At 48.4% G+C, this 21,861-nt stretch overlaps 1 protein-coding gene across 5 annotated transcripts in view; it reads right to left on the reverse strand.

Annotated features, from left to right (window-relative positions):
• Nucleotides 1-18,958, reverse strand: part of myo16 (myosin XVI) — an 83,928-nt gene extending 64,970 nt beyond the window's left edge. For 3 of the 5 annotated variants that reach the window (XR_007398871.1, XM_049019833.1, XM_049019826.1), the window contains exons 1-2: nt 6,813-7,056; nt 1,858-2,121 (exon numbers count right to left, since the gene is read on the reverse strand). Coding sequence is in view for 4 of the 5 variants with exons in the window: in XM_049019833.1 (XP_048875790.1) it covers nt 1,858-2,121; nt 6,813-6,870 (322 nt within the window). In the remaining variant the exon portion in view is untranslated. Of the gene's footprint in view, nt 1-1,857; nt 2,122-6,812; nt 7,057-11,611; nt 11,766-18,715 lie in introns of those variants that run through there. The other 2 variants (XM_049019848.1, XM_049019843.1) reach the window with 2 other exon arrangements.
• Between the last annotated feature and the right edge of the window lie 2,903 nt (nt 18,959-21,861).

Consider the following 21,861-nt stretch of genomic DNA (forward strand, 5'->3'; position numbering starts at 1 on the left):
CGATAAAATTTTCACCACTTAAAAAGAGCTAATAATATGATTTAATGAGGTTACTCCCGCCAGTATTAAGACTTTATAAATTATTCTACTGTCTGTATATTTAGAATAATGTATATCTTACATTTTACATTTATGAGTTTAAATATTAATTGAAATTTTAATTACAATCAATACTTGTAATCATGATTGCAAGCTTTGATAGATGACAAAAATTGTGAAATGAATAAGTCCCAACTATGATTTGGGGAGGGGGGGGGCAAATTCCATACCGGTTTTCCTTCCCGAGGCTTCAAGCCACACTGGACAGGGCAGAGGACAGCTGGGTCACACTTCTGTTCTGCTTCCTTCCTCTAAGGCCACCAGTGCTGATGTGGTTAGCACTCAACGATAGCCAGGTGGTCGCAAGTTCTGATTAGATTCCAGCTGGGCCGAGAATCTACCAGGAGATCCATGATCACACCAGCTGAGTCGGGAGACCATTTAGTGAGTCGTCAGGGTGACTGGGGAGGGGCGAACGAGCAGCACGACAGACCCTCACGGCTGCTGGGGCAGCTGACAGCTATGCAGATGGACAGCTGGGGATGTGGTTGGGGTTGGGTATTGGGGGGGTGGGGGTGTCACCTGTTCTGGTATTAATGAGAACTGGCTCAAGCCGTCTGCAGATAACTGGCACCAGTCTCTCGGTTGATGCAGCAAGGACCAGCATCGGCCAACATACATTAGGTAGGATTCCAGAGATGTATTGAGTCCAGCGAACGGCCTTTCACCTTCATCTCTTCAGAGATTTCAGAAAATAGTTTTGTTCGCTCAACAGAGCCGCCACGTGAGAGAGCTGACTTTGACGGAATGGTTCGCGCCGTGGGTGAGCTCTTCCGCTACAGTACACATCCCTCCGCTGATACATCCGATTTTCTCACGCGCGCTCCTCGCTCACAGTGCCACTTCCTGACTCCAGCACAATCAGGGTGAAGGATGAGCCAATACCAATTGTGACTCTGTAAATTAATTTTCCCGCTGATCCCTTTCTCCTCCCAGTTCACAGCACAGTATTTATTAGCTCATACTAAGCCTGGTACATAGCGTTAAATTTAATATCTGTGTATCCGGCTACACATGAAGCAACGAAGGGTCAAATTAGCAACACCTTCATCTCCACGGCAAATTTTTACGCCTGGTCCCTTAGCCGTTTCGCCAGCTGCTTCCCAGGAATGAGCTCAGTGGGATGCTGATGGAATAAGGAGCACGTGAGGACGCCTCCTGGTGAAATGCAGGTGGAAGAAAAATGGCCACAGCCCCAAGCAGTGGACCTGCTCCTGTTAACGCTGGAGGACGTTTCATTTATGTCCCAGTGAGGAAACCCCCCTCAGCAGCTCGAAGGTCCCCTGCCGAGGGGCGGGAGGGTAGGTGACTCAGTCTATGGTTACTTCATCCTCTACTGATACTGCATACGGCGTGAAGAATGCACAATCACTTCCAGATGGAGAGTGACGTCGCCTAAGCCCGTACACACACCCCTGTTGTAAAGTTGCACAAAAGTAGGTCAAAGCTGTGAGGCAGACAGACACAGTTCTACGATTTTAAGAAATCGGCTGTTGCTTTACTTTCAATAGATCCATTAAGGTGAGGTGAAAATCTGCCCATCTATTAAGACTTGCTAGCCCCTATTGTGTGACATAATAGGCCTTTGAATTTGGAGATCATTTCAGACAAGGAAAAAGAATCTTCAAAAGGACCCTCTACATGTTGTTGCGAGATACAAACCCAATAATAGAATCATCTGGTTCAATATCATGACCTGAAGATTTCAAAAGCACCAAGGAAACCAGTTTGGTGAAGACCCTTGCCCAGTTGGCTCACCTTCCTTGTCGTCATGGCGCACGATGGCATCCTGGATTATGTCGGAGGGCCCAAAGCACACCTTGGGCCTCCTCCTGGTTGGGGGTCGGGCCCGAGGCCTCGCCTGCCTCTGCAGGGCCCTCTCGCGCTCACAGTAGGCACGGACCTGGTCACAGCGCATGCGGCGAACCAGACGAAGGCGCTGGCCGAGAGGCAGTGACTCCAGCAGGCACTGGTCAATCTCCATGGCACGTGAGCGAAAGACGTTACATAGCTGAAAGCAGCCTGCCCAGGGAAAAGAAGAGAGAGAAAATCTGTTTGTATGAGAGAACGAGAGAGAGAAAGAGTACAGATAGCACTGGGTCAACCTTGGATGTATCGGATACATTTTAAGTAGGGTAAAAATATTACAAAAGTATGTCTAGGGGACCTAACAAGGAAGAGCTACCAATAATAGCATTTTGACAGTGAAAAGAGCGACAAATAGAGACCACTTTGCATAAAATGCAGAGAGTCTGCATGAGGGCATCATGAGAACCTCAGGATCAGGTCCTGAGGACTGCTGCTCCAACACTGTGATGATACCTCACTTCCATCAGCAAGCCAGTTAAAGCCTGGATGAAGTGCACCTCATTCGAAAGCAAACGCATGAATAACTCAAAGGGGTCTCTAAAATTGGTACTAGAAACAAATATAGTCACACAGTCATTTGTAGTCATTATGGAGACTCACAGCTAACAGGTACCCTGCTGAATGATGCGGCTCAGAATATTACGGTATGATCTGCACTACAGCAGAGATATCTAAATTATAATTACAATAATTCTGGTGGCCACTATAACATTGATGCATAAACATCATATTTCTATACAGCTCTGCTTATTTACCGGGCAAGATTATGTTTTAATGAAGACGGTGATATACAGCTCACCAAGAAATGTGAAAACCCATTAGTTAAATGCTTCTGCAGTATCACACAGATCTAGAATGAAATTGCAATCAATAACTGAATTTCTCAATGGATTTAAAAAAGAAAAAAAACACTAACGTCATTCGAAAATGATTATGCAAAATCGAATTAGCAGCTACTCAACATTTTTGCAAAGAAACTTGTTTCAGAAGTGACTGGCTGAGCGCGAACCAAACCATTATCAAAATAAAGCCCCCTTGTAGTCACACAAAACCCACGCAAATATGGCGTCCATTAAGAAGCTGAAAAAAAATTAACTGACCTTGATATGTTTCTCCATTACCCTTTTGCAAAAAAAAAGCAACTAATGTATTGGCCGACAGTGAAATGGCTGGCACTTGGGTAAATCCTTAGTTTTACATAAAATTACAGTATTTTAAGAACTGGGTTATCCTTCTGGAAATTTCCTAGAACTTTAACCAACGATGACAAGCTTTGAAGTCCCATCTATTTCCCAGTCGGCCTTTCGGTGTGGCTCTCTTCCAAGCCGACAAGAAAATTGAGGCAATTTGTCCCCCTCCTGGTCTTCAAACACATGTTGAATACATTTCCATGACCGAGAGCCACATATTAATTCTATTTGAACCTGTCATCTTCGGACATTTCAGAAGTTCAGAATACAGAGGAAATTATCAGCATGTCTCAACACACCGGCATGTCACCGTTGCCAAGAACAGAGGCTCCCAAAACCTTTACTTACAATCCTTTCATCACACCATGATGTTCAACCACTAAATATGATTATGTGACACCTTCATCTGCACCCTCTACCTTTGAGTGGAGGAGCAGGGTGGCCATGGATCGGCCAGCTTCCTGTTGAAGCGGTATCTACTCCCCCTTTCTCATTGATGTGACTTTTGCAGGTCGCGAGGCCCCTCGGGTCTCACCCTGTGCTGAAATCTGGACTTGAGTCTGGGATGGGAGAGATGCCAGCTTTCAGGGAGCACAAGTGCCAGGATTGGGATGGCTGGCACAGAGCAGCTCTCCTCAGGCAATAGACCAAGACCTCATAGGCTAACATAGAAAGGACTTAGAGTGTGACCCATGTACTAGGAACCTCGCAGTACCTTCACTGACTGAATGGGACATACGGTAGCAGTCTCAAACTCAATGGCAAAACCCAAGGGACCCATCCCTTTTGAGGCCTATAGCATGGTGGTAAGGGTCCATTCTTGAGCGGTCATGAATGCTGCTGGGTCCCCAGATCTACCCTGGAAAATGGGAATCGATCTGTGAGGACTCAGTTTATGATTCTGTAGGGTCCCATTGCAAGCTGGCTACACAGAAAACTGACAGCAAATAACCAGCTAAGACTAATGAATGGTCGGCTCCCGTCAATTGTGAAAATTTGCGCCTGAATATCCTGGCATGACTAGAGATAACAGTTGACATACAGCCCAATCTGAGAGCTCAGTTTCACCAACTAGCTTCGATGATGATTCAACTCGATCAGCCAAAACAGCACCAATGGGAACCAACCATGTTCAACCGTGCCGGACACGACCGACGCAACAGCCAGTCATCGACTCTCATCAACTGCTTAACAGCTTTCGATGGCCAAAAGCCTAGTGTGTTCCAGATTTAAGTCATGTGACAGGTCTCTTTTTTCAGGAGTCTAGTCATGTGACCTGCAACTGACATATGCAGGAAGGCTGCCAAACCTCCTACAGCTCCAGATACCCCAACAGACCAACAGTGAAATGCTCCTGCCTGCAGTGGCACTGGTTAATACCCCAATACAGAGTACACAGGATTCTCGCTCAAATAACAGACCACAATGGACACTTGGTATATGGTCCTCCTCATTCTCTATGACCTTGTGACAGGGACCCAAAACATAGCAATCGTGTTATCTGCTCTCGATTCACTGTCCTGACAGAGTCAACATTCCGTGCCGCCATCCCTATGGCCATCTTCAAAGGAACCGGGGGAGGGGGATCAATCTGTCAGAGGCAAATTTGCCAGCTCTTGTCCACATTAATCAGATCCTGCTTTGATAGGGTTTTTGTTCACTGGGCCATCACATCACAGGTGGATTTTGGCCTGTTGTACAGTAGCTCATCAGAATCCATTGTTCAAGAGTGCATGGCACAAAGAACTGACCTGTAGCAACGTGGCTAGGAATAACTTAAATCTCACAGTGACCAATCACACGCACACACGCAGATGCTAACTATGACGACCTTGACTCCCACCCAGCCCTAACCTTAACCATAAGTGACCAAGCAAAATACAAGAGTCTTGTCATTGTTAGTGTTTCATTGCAGTCACAGATTTTTATTAAATTGAGTTTTCCCGTATAAGGACCAGGAAATACTGGGTATTCATCATTGTGTCCCCATAAGGTAAGGTATACCCGCTCACACACACACACACACACACACACACACACACTCTACTCTTTGAAAGATGATTAACCAAATGACCCTTCTCTACCCTCATTCCTACCACTGTTGAGGTCAGCCTCTGAGAGAGCTGACAAAATTAAAATTGCCAGTAGGCTGCAGTGCTCAGATGCAAAAACTAGCTCCCCACAAACCCGAGCCATTCCAGAGGGTCTCCAAGGCTCAGAAGCGCCACCCGAAATGAAGCTGTACTGTACTGCTCCGCTAGGTGTGACTGAGAGAACCATGACACCAGTTTAGAAAAACAGCAGCCCGTCTGTCCCCATAGACACTCGGTATCTCAGTGGCTCCAAAGTGTAATGACATGACTCACAGCATCATCTGGGCAATAGAACTCCATCATGTGCTCAGACGCTGGTGCGGTTCCAGAGGCAAAAGTTGTGGGTTCACACCCCATGTGTGTGTGTGTGCGGTCACCCATGCGGCAACTCCTGCCAACGTGCCGGACACGAGCTCCGCAGCTCACACAGCCCTCATCTCTGCCACGCCCTTCTGGCATAGGCCCCGCCCACATTACGCACATTACAGTACCCAAACCCTCACTGACTCTGCTTCTGTGCTGTACCCACAGCTCCAGAGAGATCAAAAAACAAAGAGAGAGAGAGGAAGGCAGAAAAGAGAGATGTCTTTGTCCTTCGGTCCTGTAGATCAGCTGTCGGATTTTAGTCGTCATCAAATTATTTCTGTGTTCAGCTGATCTACATGCAAGCGGATGGGGTGGGCTCCTATCCCCTGCATTTGCCATGGCTGATTACTGACACTGGCAGAACGTAACGCCACGTCCGTTTAAGGCAAAGGCTCTGAGACCAATCGCAAAATACATTTGCAGATACATTTTCCTTCACAGTCCAACGTAAAGCTGTTCATACCCAGACTGATACTACACTTTAGAGACTTGACCTCTGACCTTACTCGCTGTCAGGCTATAGGTCGTCCCTGCTGGTCATGTCAGTCTGGCCAGGTGCATCCTCCATATTCCACACAGGTCCCACTTTCACTGCAGCCCCCACCACCCTCCCAGGTCTCAGCCTTCCACATGTCCGCATGTTCCCACTACACTGAGGTAGGTGTGTCTATGTGCTATCCCCAGAGTTCAAATTGTATCCCTTTTTTATGACAGAAATGGAAAAAAATTAATTAATCCCCAAACATTTAAAATGCCACGGACAGTGCTCGCCTGCTCCCTGACTTTTCTCCTCTTCCTGTCAGCCATGATCGCGATTTGGAGCCGGCTCCATATCCCCCCCCCCCCCCCCCCGCTATCGAGGTCCCCCAGCCCCTCCGCTCACGCTTTGGACCTGCAGTGCCCTGGGGACCCAACTTCTCACCGCTCTGCGGCGAGCTGATGCACGCTGGCGCTCACACACTCACACACAAGCGTGCCCGTACCCCAGGACCATCCGCCGACATGCTAAATCTGACACACTTTGGTATAGACACTGCTGCTACGATAATCCCGGATATCTGCAGATAAAAGGAGTAAGAGACAGCAGCATGCAGCACAAGGAAATACGGCGGCGGTTTTCCAAAAAAGGCACACACCCACATGCATACTAATGCCGCACAGGTAAGCATGCTGAAGCTCTCCGGTCGCTACTCACAGCATTTGATAAAATGGTATTGGGACATTTTTGCAGCCGCGGGTTCCAGCCTGGCCATGCGTGGCGACAGTCAGCAGCGTGGCTTGGCGGCTCAGCGGTTTGCCCGCGCTCGCATTATTCACAGAGGCTCACCGGCAGCCCGGAGCCCCCCAGCCCTCGTAGCCCTCTACTCCGCCAGCCCCCAAAGCAGACGGCCGTCACGCCCGCGTCTCCGACCATGACCGGCGCACGTGCCGCCACGGCCACGCTGATTGGCGGGCGCTGGCCACACCCACCATCCTACATCCTCAGCCCGCCTCTCCGCTGGCAAGCCTGCAGAGCGGGGGATTTAATTGGTGCTTCCCTTCTGCCACACCGGCAAAGACAGAGAGAGAGAGAAAGAGAGAGAGAGAGAGAGACTGTGAGAGAAGGAGCAAGAGAGAGAGAAAGAATGGGGGAGGGAGACAGAGAGGGAGCAAGAGATGGAGAGAGGGAGAGGAAGAGAGACAGAGGTGAGCTACTGCAGTGCGGCTAGCCTTGATAACAGGGCATCGTTTCGGCAGCATCCCTCAGCTGATCTGCAAAGATTTAGCCAGTAGCATGGGCATTACTGCCACGGCTGTGCCAAGACATCTGGGTATGGACGCGCTCACATACACATGCCTGTGCGCGCAGGGTTTTATCAAGAGGAGTGTTCAAGACCACCTGTGAGGACCATCCACAGATGAAGAACCAATGCGGTCTTGTTGGCTTTTCACCGGCAGTGAAACACATGCAGAGTACGGCTTCACTGCAGCGGCTTTTTACCATTCCCCCCCCCCCCCCAACCCCCCCGCGGTGCCCCTTCTCCGATGTACGTCACACACCTGACGGCGGGTGGGGGGTGGGGGGGGTACAGCAAGATGCTGCTGGAAAAAAAATCCCCTAATCTGTATTCAGGTCATACCTGTAAACTCTAAGCAATCCTCAGCCAGAATGGGATGAATTGCCCAGGAAATGCAGTGGGCAGCATGATCCCTGCAGCTCAGCATTTTGGGAAATGGAGCATTAGGCGTTAGGCGAAGGAGTTAGTGCTGGATGTCCGGTGAGCAGATGCCCACACCGCGGGTAGAGAGGGACAGACGTAGTAAAGCTGTCCTTCTCCACACCTCCAGCCAGGACCCTGAGAAAAAAGGTCAAACCGCTGAGCTAGCAGCGGCCAATCGCCACACGGGGAGAGCGGGGCCCTGTCAGCCAGCCAGTCACCTTACTACCTGAAGGACGTCCATGTGTCAGTCCCGGAAAGGGACGGGAAGTCACCCACCCATAAGGTCTGAGCTCAGGCCCGGCAGCCGAAATTCCCATGTAGCATTAGAGTTAAAGAGTGAGGCTTTCCGCTGTGACTGTGCTCCTCTCCTCGCCTTGCCATCTGCTGTCACCACCCCTGCACTTTAATACAAGTGTCGAGAAGGTGGTAGCAAACAGCCAACACCAGACATGAAACGAGAACACAGAGGGAGTCAGCAGATTCACAGACTAAAGCTAATCGTCGTATGCAGCAACCTGCTTCTTTTACATCTCTTACCAGTCTGTCATGGCCATGAATAGCTAGAGATTCCGGGATGAAATGTCACCTCGGCCCCCCTGTCTTGGTAGATTTCACCTGTTGGGGGGGGGGGATCCCTTTTGGTAGACTTTGAGGGTTGGGGCCCCCATAAGCTGCTGCCCCCCCTGGATCTGCCAGGGTATCCATGCCCTTTTAATGCCCTATGATGCCAGGGCCATGTTGTTCTGGACAACATGAAGTTTTGAGGAAAGTTAGGTCAGTAGGACTGAATTCTGCAAAATGAAGTCTGGCTTCTTGACACCTGCTTGCTACAGCTGAGGAGCACCTTCTGCCATGGGCTCATCTCACCAAGACGCTCAAGACCTCAGATGCTTCTCCGTACCACTCGTCTGGTCAGTGGTTATGCTCTCCACATCTCTCAGGAGACACTCTTTGCGACTCATCACTGTACTATTACACCTGCCCTAAATCATGCACTTTTTTTGAGTTCTTGTTTACATATTTTTACCTTCTGAATTACACAATGCACTAATTGGTTAGTTTGTCTCGGGAAAGTATTGCACTGTGATTATATATGGTCTGCAATTCTCCTGGACAATAAATAATTTTCCCTGGGGGCTGGGGAGTGACTCAATGAGCTAAATATCTGTGCCTGTGATCAGAAGATCAGTGGTTCGAGTCCCAGCATCAAGAAGAACAGTCACATGTCTGTCGGCCCTTGAGCAAGACCCTTAACCCCCAGCTCCTGGGGCGCTGCCTATAGGGAGACCCTGCGCTGTCACCCCCAGGCTACGGAGAGCTTGGTGGGGAAGGCAAAGAGAAGAATTCCAATGTGCCTGTACAAAGATCAATGATTTATCATCAATGTTCATCCTTCTTTAATTGCAATTGGGTCCACAGTAACCATAGCAACAGCAATGGTTTCCTACATGAAACATGATGCTGTCGCTTTAACTGTGAAGTCTCATGCTGTTGTCATAGTGAGCACACACAGGTAAGTAAGTCTTTCTACATTGAAATAAATATTGAGTGCAAAAGTAACACAAAGTAACAAAAAGCATTTTTGTCCAAAATCCCATAATGCAGCTGTTCTCTTATCCGGAGATACAGTATGTGAGCATAGAGGTGAAGCCAATCTGCTTCAAGAAACTGAAGCTACAGTCTCACACCACTGACCTTTTGAGTTCTTTCCAGCTGAATCAGGGGGCCGGCTGGGCCGCCCTGACAGGTGTTTTCCAGACAAAATCTCCATTTAGAATGGCACATTAGAAAGTAAAATGTCACTGTGCAGAGGGGTAGCCTCCATTTTGCTCGGTGCACCATCGAGATCAAATGCAGCGATGATCCAGCCAGACAACTGACCTTTCTGCCCAGCAAGAGTAGCCCTAGTTTCTGGCATTTTATTGGACCCCCCCAAGCAAAGAAGACAGGCAAAGTCACAGAACCGTGAACCATAAGATGCAATTGCTGCGGAATAATTAAGCTCTAGCTTAGCGATGTTAATACAATGAATTGTCTTTATACATGTCTCACCCAGCATTCATTGCTCCTCTTCTGTGCTGTACTAAGCAAGTGTCCAACATGACAAACTTTCATGGGGCCCATAATCCACAACTGCATCCCTACCTACACCTTAGCTTTTTTTTCCATCATTTACTAAGTCATTTGGTCGTATTACTTCTGCCCATTGCAGGAAGAAATCAGCAGCATGCAATGACTTCCTCTTTCCCACATCCTCCTGGAAAACGGCTCGCTCATCCCCTGCTCATTTAATGTTAATGGATTTTTAGTAAAAAAAAAAATAATTAACACCACAGAGGCTGTGAGCAGTTAGTCTGTAATTAGGGAGCACAAGGTCAAGGCTTTGCTTATAATTTTTCCCAGCTCTGCCTTGGTACCCCACACAGCCTGAAGGGTTTTGACACATTTCACGTGCGTTTGTGGCAGGAAAACACAGGAGTCCGTTTCAGAATCAAAGCTCCATGCCCCCACAAAGCAGAAGAACTGCATTAGAGGGCTTAACCTACATTTCCCTCCTCAAAGAACTCAAATAAGCAATAACAATCGGAACCGTTCCACTGGAAGCAAAACCAAACCCCTTCTGGAGGACTGACGCTAACTTAAGGGCGCGATGCTTTGCTAATTCATGCTAAAACCCCACACCCTCACTCAGGATGACTATACTAAAGTGATTTTCCAGGTTGACCGTTGCCTTCCGCAAATAAAGGAACCGTCGCAGTTAATAACAACATCATTACGAGCACAATAATGCATGAAGGTCAGTTGCCTTAAACAAAACACCTTGCAGTATTTGACTAAGTGACGACTCATAGAAGGTGCGTCATCTCGAATCCCACAAGCATGGCGCTGTGAAGTGGTCACCTTCAGCCCAGGGTCAGCTGACTACCTGCTACTGAAAGATGAAAGACGCATCACTTCTTCTCCTCAACAACGCTTCAAAAAAAAATACCCACAGAAATGCAGCATAAGTACCGCAGTGCATTTGGTGGCACTATGGTATCGCGGAAGTTTAATTAAGGAGAGCGTAGTATTGGAGATCAACGGCTTTGGAAATATTCCTGCTGGCGCAGACACCTGCAATCAAAACACCACAGTTCGGGGACATGCTTACAGGAAACGTGCCAGGATTCTTAAATCTGACGTCTTTTCCTAAACATGTCCACTGTAATATCTGCTTCCCTGCTTGACACTGCAGGAGGCTACAATGAAACCTAAAACCCTCAAGTATAAAAATATTTTACACGTGAGAAATGGCCCATAATGGAGACAGACATGTGATGCGTGAAGTGGGAGCCATAGATATGAAGCAGGGAGGTCCTGGCATCGAGCTCACAGACACAGGACATTGCGCTGGCATTGTATGAGTACAGCTCTGCGAAAAGTGCCCGCCGCGGAAGAAAAAGAGCCTTTTTTGTGCCTTAATACCCAACAGCCGTCACTCTGTTCTCATCCTCTGGTGGATCGGCGGCAGAGCGGCCATCTGCACCATCCCACGAGGGGATGCTGTTCTGCAGCAGGAGTTGAAGGATTTCGCACTAATTTAGCTCATTAGCTGCTATTGCCGGCGAGTGGGGGGGGGGGGGCGCGGTGGGGGGTTGGGGGTCCAAAATTAGATGGAGTAACCATTGTCGATTAGAAGAGGATCATTCGGCGGCAGTGAACCTGTCCTTTAAAGCTGAGAGACCCCCCATTAATAGGTAATAGAGACGCCCACACAAGGTGTAACCCCAAGATCAAAAAGGTCTGGGCTTACCTTGGCTTCCCTGTGTTCTGACCTGCGAGAAAACCATGACTAGTCAACCTAGAATCCCTCGCATGTCCCGACGATGCTTATGTTATGAGCCATGTTTGACAGCTGCCTGTGATCAAGTCCTAGGATTCTGCGACTTCTCCTACCCCAGCTCAGCTGTCCCAGTATGGGAGTAAAGAGTTCACCCAGGACAGAGACAGAGAGAGAGGGAGGGAGGGAGAGAGAACGAGAAAGAGAGAGAGAGAGAGACAGAGAGAGAAGGAGAGAGAGAAAAAGACTGTAAAAACACCATTAGCCAGCTGAGTTGGATTGTGAAATCAAATGAATAAAGGCTGACCAATGCCAACATGATGTCAAGGGCTTAACTGTTGGTTCTGCTAATTGTCCAGAGCTACATTAAAAACCACATGATCAGTCAAACAAAAGAGCAGAGTGAGGAGCCTCTGCCAGTCTGGAAGAGCAATCGCAAACTTAAGGTTTCCCGTGAGAGACGGCAACAGAAATTCGGCTGTGACCACAGCTCTGCTCAGAGGTGGATTACAGTCTCGGGGCTGGGAAAGTCCAGTTATCCGGCCCGGCTTCCAGACCAGCCGCTGGGCACCCCCCCCCCCCTTACCCCCCCCCCCCTCCCACCGCTTTGTAGTGTAAACAAACCCATCTGGTCACCAGGCAACCCCTAGCATTGCTGTGCCCGGCTTGTGAAACGCTACGGAGAATTGAGTGAGTGAAGAGACAGGGAATTAAACAGACCCATGATCGCCAAAAATGTAAACGTGTAAAGGGGGGGTTCACCCATTTAAACAGACGCCGGCTAATGCAAAAGCTGCCCCATACATTAAGACGTCCAATTCAGTAATTTCACTTTACATATTTGTATTCGTATAAACATTTTTACAATCGAAACATGTAGTCAGACCATTCCGTGCTGAGCTTTTAAACCAGCAGGTCAGAGGATAGGGATGGACTTTCTTGATATTCTATAACAACACTTTAATTAGCAACCGGCGAAGCCATGTCATTGAGAATTGGTGTTATACTTTCAATTCAATCCAAGTGCTGTATATCAATCCCATATTTTTATCATGCTTTATCATTCTGAACAATGCAGACGGCATGGCCAGAATGAAACGGCACAGAAGAGCCCTCAGCATAATTATGTCCATTAATATTTAATCGAGGAAATGATAATGACCCATTGTATCCATTGGCTTTATTTCATGTGTCTCCCCTACAAACATATGTTTCCAGTGGACCAGGTGGCCCTAGCCGTAGAGGGATATGAACTTCAGGGTTGTAACTGTTGACCCAGCCTGTTGACCTAGAGAAAAGCGAGGAGGTGTGGCATCCCAGAGGCCCATACTCTAACGTGCCCGTTGCCCCGATCGACACCACGGGCCGTGCGGAAAACCATTCAGCTAATCAGCGACGCGGTTGCTCTGCATTGTGTTTTAGCCGTTCGGTAAATTTACATTTCGCAGAGGGTTCAATAGCCTTTAAAATATAGTTGTATTTTTCAGTGACGCAAGGCAGTAAATAGGAGGGAAGGGATGGTTCCCAAGCTGCCCCTGGACGCAGCGTGATGCAGCCGCCGTGCACAGCATCTCTCGGGGGCTGCACCCACTCTTCCCGGCACCACGCTATTGGGATGACGCGGCATGTTGGACCTTGTCTGCCTTAATATCACAGACTGGGGAGCCATCACGAAGGGGTCAGATCGATTGGATACCTTTCATATATGCCTTCATTCATAAAACAAACCCGGCCCAGATTTTTCACTCTCGCATCTTTCGCATTGCACGACAAAATTAGACCAGCAACTGCATGGCGACCCGGCCCCACCCTCGCCCCAGACCCACACCCCCGCCCCCCCCCTCCCCCCAGTCTGCCCACAAGCCCGCGTTTCCCGTTTTGCCAGCAACAACGTACACATGCACCACTCACGTGAACTCCAACGCGACAGTGGAACACAGCGGATGAAAACCAGCAGAACCCTACCGGAAAATCCTATTCTACGGAGACCCGTGGACAGGATCGTCCCAGCAACGTGCCCCTGCACGCCGGCGAATCGATTTCACACTTGCGCACCCTCCCTTGCTCCATGATGCGATTCATTCATTTGCTTCCTGTTGCCACGACAACCCTGCTGCGTGGTGGCGGGGGGGGGGGGGGGGGGGGGAGGGTGTTTGGGGTTTGGGGGGTGTGAGTCGGTTGGTGGGTTATGTGTCAGCCTCTCGCTTTCGCGTTCATCACTCCCACCAAAGGCCATCCCGCCCCCAGAAGGCTAGACTCATGGAAGGCCCCAGCGCCTGCCAGTTTCCAGGGCAGTACAGACAGACAGGTTCAACATCACTCAAGAGCCAGAGATGATAAGAGAGAGAGAGAGAGAGAGAGAGAGAGAGAGAGAGAGAGAGAGAAGAACGTGCCTAAGGAACAGATGCAGCCGTGGCAACGCCCCTGACAATGACAAAGGGGTGGACCACCCAACCATCACTGGACAGCCACACAAAGCGTCTCCTGGAAAGCACCGCCCCTCGCCCCGGCCCTGTAATGAATCCTTAATGCCACTGGCCCCGTCACTGCATCAGAATGCAGCCGGTGATAACACCCAAATTGACCTTGGTGAGGTATCATCAGCCTACCCTCCACTGAAGGAGAACTGCTTTTACACACATTTTCTGCACACTGTGGCCTGCAGGAATCACACTGTGTACTGGGAGGCCCACTGTGCAGCACCTGCACGCACACACCACTGCGTTAACATTCAGCAGCCATCCACACAGAACCTGGCCAGCCTCCCCTAGGGTCATCTTTACTGTAATTATAATTATACTGTCTGCGCATCTTCATCATCATTAAAAGAGGCCATCTGGTTTCTATGGTACCTCAACATCTAAGGGAAGTATTATGGGATGTCGCCTTTAAATTCGGCTAAATAAAATACAGGGGCTCTGGTTCTGGTCACTGATTGCTTTGTTGGTCTGGATCGTGACTCACCTCTGAAGTGGACAGACATGCAGATATATTTCACAGGGTCTTTTTTGTGTTTTTTTCCGGAATATTTCAGTGCTGATGGGCTTTGATTGTTTTCACACATAAATCTATGTTTACACCTACCCCCGTGTTTATGTCTGTCAGGTGCAGAGAGTTCTGCTTTAAGAAGCCCTTTGAAAGCTGTTGTCGTAGCACGGAACACCACAGAGGTAGACATATGAGTGGCATGAGCAGTAAAGTCCAAACAAAGGCTTGAGTGGCCCCTGTAGCTCAACATGCAAAGGTTATGGGTTCAAATCCCAGGGAACACACACAAATTATAGCCCTTTCCTCTAGCAAGTTGCTTTGGATAAAGGGCCAGATAAATTAATAAAACTGCTGAAGCCAGATGTGGACCACAGGCTGTTCCTACAAAACGGGGCCATCATGTGGTCTAAAAAAGAAGCGCAGTGGACCGAGTGAGCAGAGGATTCTCTGGTTAGAGGCCTGAGCACCTCTCAGGCAGTTTGGAAAATCAGCTTCAAAGCCCATCTTTAACTTTGAGGGTCCTTCTGAAGCACAGAACTCTGGGGAAAAAAAAACACGCCATACAGATTAATGGGTTTCTGCTGTTGACAGATCACGAGAACGTCCCTGGAGAACACCGCAGGAGAGCTTCCTGCTGAAAGGCTCTTGCTGCCCTTGATCTTGCCCTCACAAGCAGATCTTAAGCATGGGTGAGGACCACACGGGACTGTATTATTTGTGAAGCTGATTAAGTAGACAGTAAGCACTGGAGAAAGCAATGGATAGTACATGAAACTATTTGCAAGGGTCAAACCCAGCAAACGTTATTCTGCTTTGGTCCAGCTAAACAAATAGGCTGTTAAAAATATTTCTGAATAGGTACATGTTGTGACATCCTCACGAGACCTCTAACGAAGTCAAGGAGTGTATCTACCACTTTAAGGAGCGAGGAAGCAAAGTGAGATGTGAAGATCCCATTCACAAATGGGAGCTTCCGAAGAGGCCTGGACCCATGAGTCACTCAGCCATGCCTGGAATGCAGTGGCATCTATGTGCTGCTCTCCTTCAGCACCTGGCCAATCCCAACGTGCAACGCTTCCTCCAGCAATGTACTCCAGCTCCACGTTCCTCAGCTGTCTCTGGGTTGCGATGCAGAATGCCCAAATCCCCAAGCCTTCCAAACATGTTTCTGCTGGTTTCCCAGACTTCCTATCTTTGCTCCTAGTCCTAAGGACTTGCAATATAACTAAAAGTTATCCATGGACCTCTGGTTGGATCAGTGGTGTAAAATGAACTAAATTAATTGTATCACATGCATTTTGTGTTAAGTTCTATCGCTGTACCCATGACCTCCGAGGCCACAGACTCAGCTCCTCATGTCGGTTCCATGACTCCAAACAAGATCCACATGACCTGAACCCCCCACCAGGGATGCCGGTGCCCCCGAAACTGGAAGACCTGACTGGTCCAGACACAGACCCTGACCCCATTACCCTCGGCGACACCGCGTCCAATTATAGTACAAGAAGCTGTGTATCACATGACACAAGCAGACGAAGGGGAATCTCTCCAGGACTGGCACACGTTTCTCCACGGTTCTCCCACACACAAGGTCTCCAGACTTTCACAGTTACAAGCTTTTATTTTCATTTTGGTCTCATAGCCATGAAGCGACAGATGTACTTGTTTGTCAGGTAGGTCAAACCAAACAGCCATAAGCCGTCACCTTATCAGACATACAACACTGGGCAACAGTCTTAGGCAGTCAAAGGAAATGTTTAAGGCTATTCATCAGAGTAATACATGTACAGTACATTTGCTCACAAGAAAAACACCATTTAACATTAGAACGCTTGGAAATTAACAGTGACACAATAAACATTAACAAGAATTTGTAACCATTCTCCAAAACGGCACAGATATCTTGCTGGATTTTAGAACAAGACCGATTCAGCTCCAAAAGCTACCTTCAGGGACACCTCAGTCAATCCATGTATTCATTAAATTTCACTACTAATGCACTTAATTAATTAATCAGTCAAGCAATTCATTCATTAATTGAGTTAAAAAACATGAATGAAATACTGAACACTGGTACAAGGTGAGTTAGCAGCACAGTCAAAAAATACGTGGGTGTATTGGGTGGTTGCGGCAAACACTGGGGCGATTTTAGGAGAGGTTTGGAAATGGCTGACAGACATCACATTCACACCAGCCCCATCTTTCAGTCATTCTCATCAACTGCCTCAGACCTTTGCACAGTGCTGTAGGTGTTGCATGCTGAAATGTGTGGAGCTGGGATTCAACTTGCAAGTGACTTGGAGGAAAAGTCAATAATAGTGTATCTCGCATGTCCCTTTCTGGTTCATCCTGCGACCCAGTTCCGTCATGTGACTTCTGGTTGCGGGATGCGGGGGGCCACCTGAGCTTGTGGCGAAAGGGATCTATTTCTGTAGACAGAGTGGCAGCCAAACAGGAAGTACAGCTCCCAAAACTATAGTGAGTTTAAGACACTTAACTTATATGAAACGCTGCTTCCTAAAGGTCACAGAAGGGATATAAGTTCATCACAGGGCACTAAACATACCCAGGGAAACTAAATAAGTTAAATAGCAGGTCTTTGGACTGTTGTGTTGCCCACACACGCAGAGGCTTAACATGCAATGCTATGTACACAAAGCCAGTCCTGCAGGTGTGAGGCCACAGGGCCACGTTCTGGGCAACAGCAACCAGTGGTGGGCACAGCTAATGGAAATGTTAGCATCGCTATTTGACGGTTCGCGGATTAGCGGAGCCACCACTGCCTACGTCACCCCATGCGAACGACACAAAGGAGAGCTGGTGTGCTGCACGCGCAGACATCCTGGCTACTGTATGTCCTGGGGCGGCGCTACCCGCGATCCAGTAGCTATAGCCAGAAGGTTCCGGGACATCAGTAGCTTCTCAGGCTCTATTATCTGGGGGGGGGGGGGGGGGGCTGCTTCTGCTCAATCCTCGCTCTTCCCTTCTCCTGATTGCTCACAGATGGGGAAGCGGCTCCCTACCAGCACTCTCTGCTACCCTGACAGCCCCATCCATCTCGGATCCTGTTGGGGGATTCGGGAGTCGGACTGTTTCGAGCACCGGCCTGGGAGCTGTCGGTCATCACGACAGTCCTGACGGCTGCGTGTCTGCGCACACGCTAGTGGTGCACAAACAAGCCAACATCCAACAAGAAGGTGTTACCAACACTTGTGTTTGTGTCAACCCAGACATATACCTGCAATCCCATTCACTTCGTGACGGCTCCCTATTCTTTCAATTTGAACTTGGCTGTAAGGAGAGAGCGAGCCAGTCTAATGCAGCCCAGCACAGTGTGTTCAAATGATTAACACTGGATTATTGTGGCCGGCTGCTGGGGGAGCTGGGAGCACTGGGCAGAGGTGGGAATAGGCATCTCTGAAGGATCTGCTAGGAGAAACTCCTCGTCAATGTGGTCCCTCTGCCAGCTCTGCCATCCAAAAGGCAAGCCGGCAGATGGGTGTGGATTAGCTGGGTAATACAGACTCCAGCAAACATTCTGGGGGGGGGGGGTGTTCAAGGGGGGGCTGGGGCTACGGCGAGGATCCCCCTAAAACCAGGCTGACCTAGCAGATCGGGGGTTTTCCAATAGCATCGATGGCGAGATTCAAAAGGCTCCATCTGCCCAAACAGTGCCCCCCACATCTAGGCCGAGCCATCCGGGGGGGTTCTAAGGCAGAACCGGGTGGTACCAGGGGGTTTGAAATTCATGCACACAAGCTGTGCCAAATGGCACGTCCAGTTTTGGCTTATGACAGACATTTTTAACATAAATGGGGAAAACAGCAGAAATCTACTTCCGTATGAATGGGCCGCAATCACCAAGCCTGCCCTGTGTTTTCATAAACAGTGAACATGCTCAGGATGAATCATTTCAAAATGTCACACCACCTGTCACTTAAAAATTACACATCATAACCCTGGAGTGCCCGATTCTCCCATTGACAAAAATATTTCTACAAATAGACAAATAAAAACAAATAAAGGCTTCTCCGGGACGCCGACCCATACGCAGCCCGAGCTGCGGCCCAGCTGTAAAACGGCACATACCTGGCTGTGATGCCACCCATCCAGGTGGACCTTCTTCCTTACGAGATGCCTATCATCGGCCACAGGGACCCACCTCCAGCGAAGAGAGGCCCACTAGCTCACCACCGTGCTGAGACGCCCCCCTGCACAGACAGCAGTCCTCATCCGCTCCCATAGGCAGACCCTCCAAGGCCAGCCCTACTGCCTAAGAGAGGGAGGAGCAAAGCAAGATAGAGAGGGGGAGAGAGAGAGAGTGAGGTGGAGCAAATGGGAGGAGGGAGGAGTCAGCAAAGCAAGAAGACTCCGGTCTCTAATTACAGCTGTTTAGCAGAAAGCCTAGGAACTGATGAGACCGGCAAGGCCACTGTTCAGAGAGGCAGAGTCAAGATTCAAGAGTTTATTTGTCATATGCGCAGTAAACAGTCAGTTCCGCAACGCAATGAAAATCTCACTCTACATGTCCTTAATACAAAAGGCAAAACACAGACTTCAAGTACAGATTAAAGAGCAAGAATAAATGAAGTTGCCTGAGCCATAACAACATGAGTTTCAGTGACAGACATGAGTGGAGTTACATCTTTAGTCACTGGAATCATTTCTCAAAACGATTATTGCTGCATAAAAATTCATAAGTTACTCTGTAGTCTCGGGGGATCATGCCCTCCCCTAGGAAGGACTACGACTCTTGACCTCAGTATTTAAAAAATTCTGGGTGGAGTCGTCCTCACGCTCAAACAGAGGTGGATAATGGCACATCATAATGCTGGGGGAAGGCTGATAGCATGTGAAGGGTAGATACTGACGTACCAGAGAGCATAAGTGTTCAGGCATCGGCAACACGCACAGAAAAAATGTCCTCCCTCTCTCATTCTGAAGATGGTCCCGTCCGGCTCGCATCAGCATGGCCAGACCTCATCAGCATGACAAAGGCAGAGCGGCTGACCCCAAAGGGGGGGGGGGCTCCATGCTTACACAGAGCCGCCGCAGACAAAGCCAGGCCCTCTGGGACCACCAGAATGTTCCCGGTGGGAAAACAGAAGGGCATAGTATTAAGGGGGAATCGTGCGGAAGTAACGGGGCCGGGGGTCCCCCGGGGGGAGGCGCGATCTTGTACGAGCTACAACAAACAGGGGGTGCCGGTGACCGCACGTCGTGTAAAGCAAGGAGAACTGAATTCAGAGTCTGTATGGGAGACTGTTGAGCAGCAGGGAGAACTTGGACTAGGGAATGTCTACAGAGCGCGCATATCCACAGCGGCGCCGTGGGCTGTTCCAGCGGAGATCCTCTTTACATTCCTACTGCACCATCAGCGTGCAGGATCGTCGGCGTGACCGGCGGCATCGTGACCTAAATTTACCGAGGAACCCAAACGCCGGCTTTATCTGCGGTGCTAAAAGAGGAATGTGAGACTGCGTGTCTGCGCTCGGGCTGGAGTATTAGGTAGGCAGGCTTCTTAGCGCAAGTAGCCTGCTCATCCAGACCGGGAAGAGGTTCACTTACTGTATGGGCTGGGTACAGTATTACAGCAGCTAGGAAGGGTGATCTTAGCCATTTTTAATGCGGCGTGACTGTTGGTGCCAGACGTGGTTGATTCCAACATCTCAGAGACAGTCGCCCTCCTGGAAGCTTCCCACACTACAGTGTCTGGAGTTTACATAAAATGGTGCAATAAACCAAAAAAAAAAACATCCAGTTGGCAGCAGTTCTGTGGGTAAAAACACCCTGTTAAGACAGGGGGGAAATAGGTAGACTTGGTAACAAGTAAAAGGAAGACTACAAGTGCAAAACTAGCCAGGTGTACACACACACACACACACACACACACACACACACACACACACACAAGTTTGAAATTATATCTTTGTGGGGACTTCATTCACTTCTATGGGGAAAAACTATTCCCAACATGGCGACCTAACCCCTATCCAGGCCTAACCTTATCCATAAGTAACCAAACAAAATACAAGACTTTTGGCATTTTCATTTTTTTTATTGCGTATTTTTATTAAATTTAACTTCCCCTTGTAGAGACCGAAAAAATGGTCCCAACAACGTCAAAATAACAGGTTTTTATTATAATGTGGGGACAGTTGGTGCCCCCAAAATAATATATACATACCCCCCCCCTCCCCCCACACACACACACACACACACGCATACATAAAAAATATATACTGTCAATTACTGAGTATATGTGTACTTAAACTGTACATATTGTTTATACTTTATTTAACAGCTATTTTTCAATACAGTAATAGTTCTGGTGCTACTTTCTAAAAAATACTACTTTATTGTAATTTTATCTTTTTTTGTTATATTTTTATACTTCTATAACCGAGTATGGAAGTTCCTAATTTAATCTTGTTGTACTTATGCCATGACAAAGATGTTCATTCCCATATTCATTCATTCATTCATTCATTCAAAAGCACTAGATCATAATATCAAGGTCTGACTAATCTCTGAATGTGGCAAACAGGGGCCACATCCAAATGTAACGACATTCCCTCAACAGGCCTTTGAGAAGCCAGCATCATCCAGAGAATTGCGTCTCCAACTTGGCATGAAAGTCCCGGTAAATGTGGCTCCACTTTCCTGAGAATGACTCTCTCCTTGTGAGGCCTGGAAGTCAAACATCAACACAGTGGTACAAAAACACATGAATAATTGAGAGCCAGCTGCAATCATTCTGCTGCAGATTGCAAGTGAACATTTGAAACAAATCAATACAAAAACACCCGGTTTGCAGCAATTATTTTCAGAGAAACGGTCTATCGTTTGTTTTCATAGGCATCTGATATATTATTATGTTTCAGAAATAAAATCATGCTTTTATGCAGCATTTGCAAACACAAGTATACATGAAATTTTAGTTTCCACATATCTTGCTCTCCAGTGACATTTGGGGTCAGGGAACAGGGTCATCCATTTATCTTGCTCCCGAGGGGCAGTTTTTGGGGTTAAAGACCTCATCACAGGCCCAATAGTGATATCTCTGCCAGCTGTGGGATTTGAACCAGCAACCTTCCAGACGTTGAACAGACTCCTAATTAGCAGGACCAGATACTCGGGAAGTGTATCGTGGAAAAGCTTGGACAGGCACACCGGTTGCCTTGCAGAAAGTGCGCTGTGGCAAAAGTTTGGGAAACACTGATGTACAAGAGATT

Source organism: Brienomyrus brachyistius, chromosome 1, assembly GCF_023856365.1.
Source record: "Brienomyrus brachyistius isolate T26 chromosome 1, BBRACH_0.4, whole genome shotgun sequence".
NCBI classification, from domain to species: domain Eukaryota; kingdom Metazoa; phylum Chordata; class Actinopteri; order Osteoglossiformes; family Mormyridae; genus Brienomyrus; species Brienomyrus brachyistius.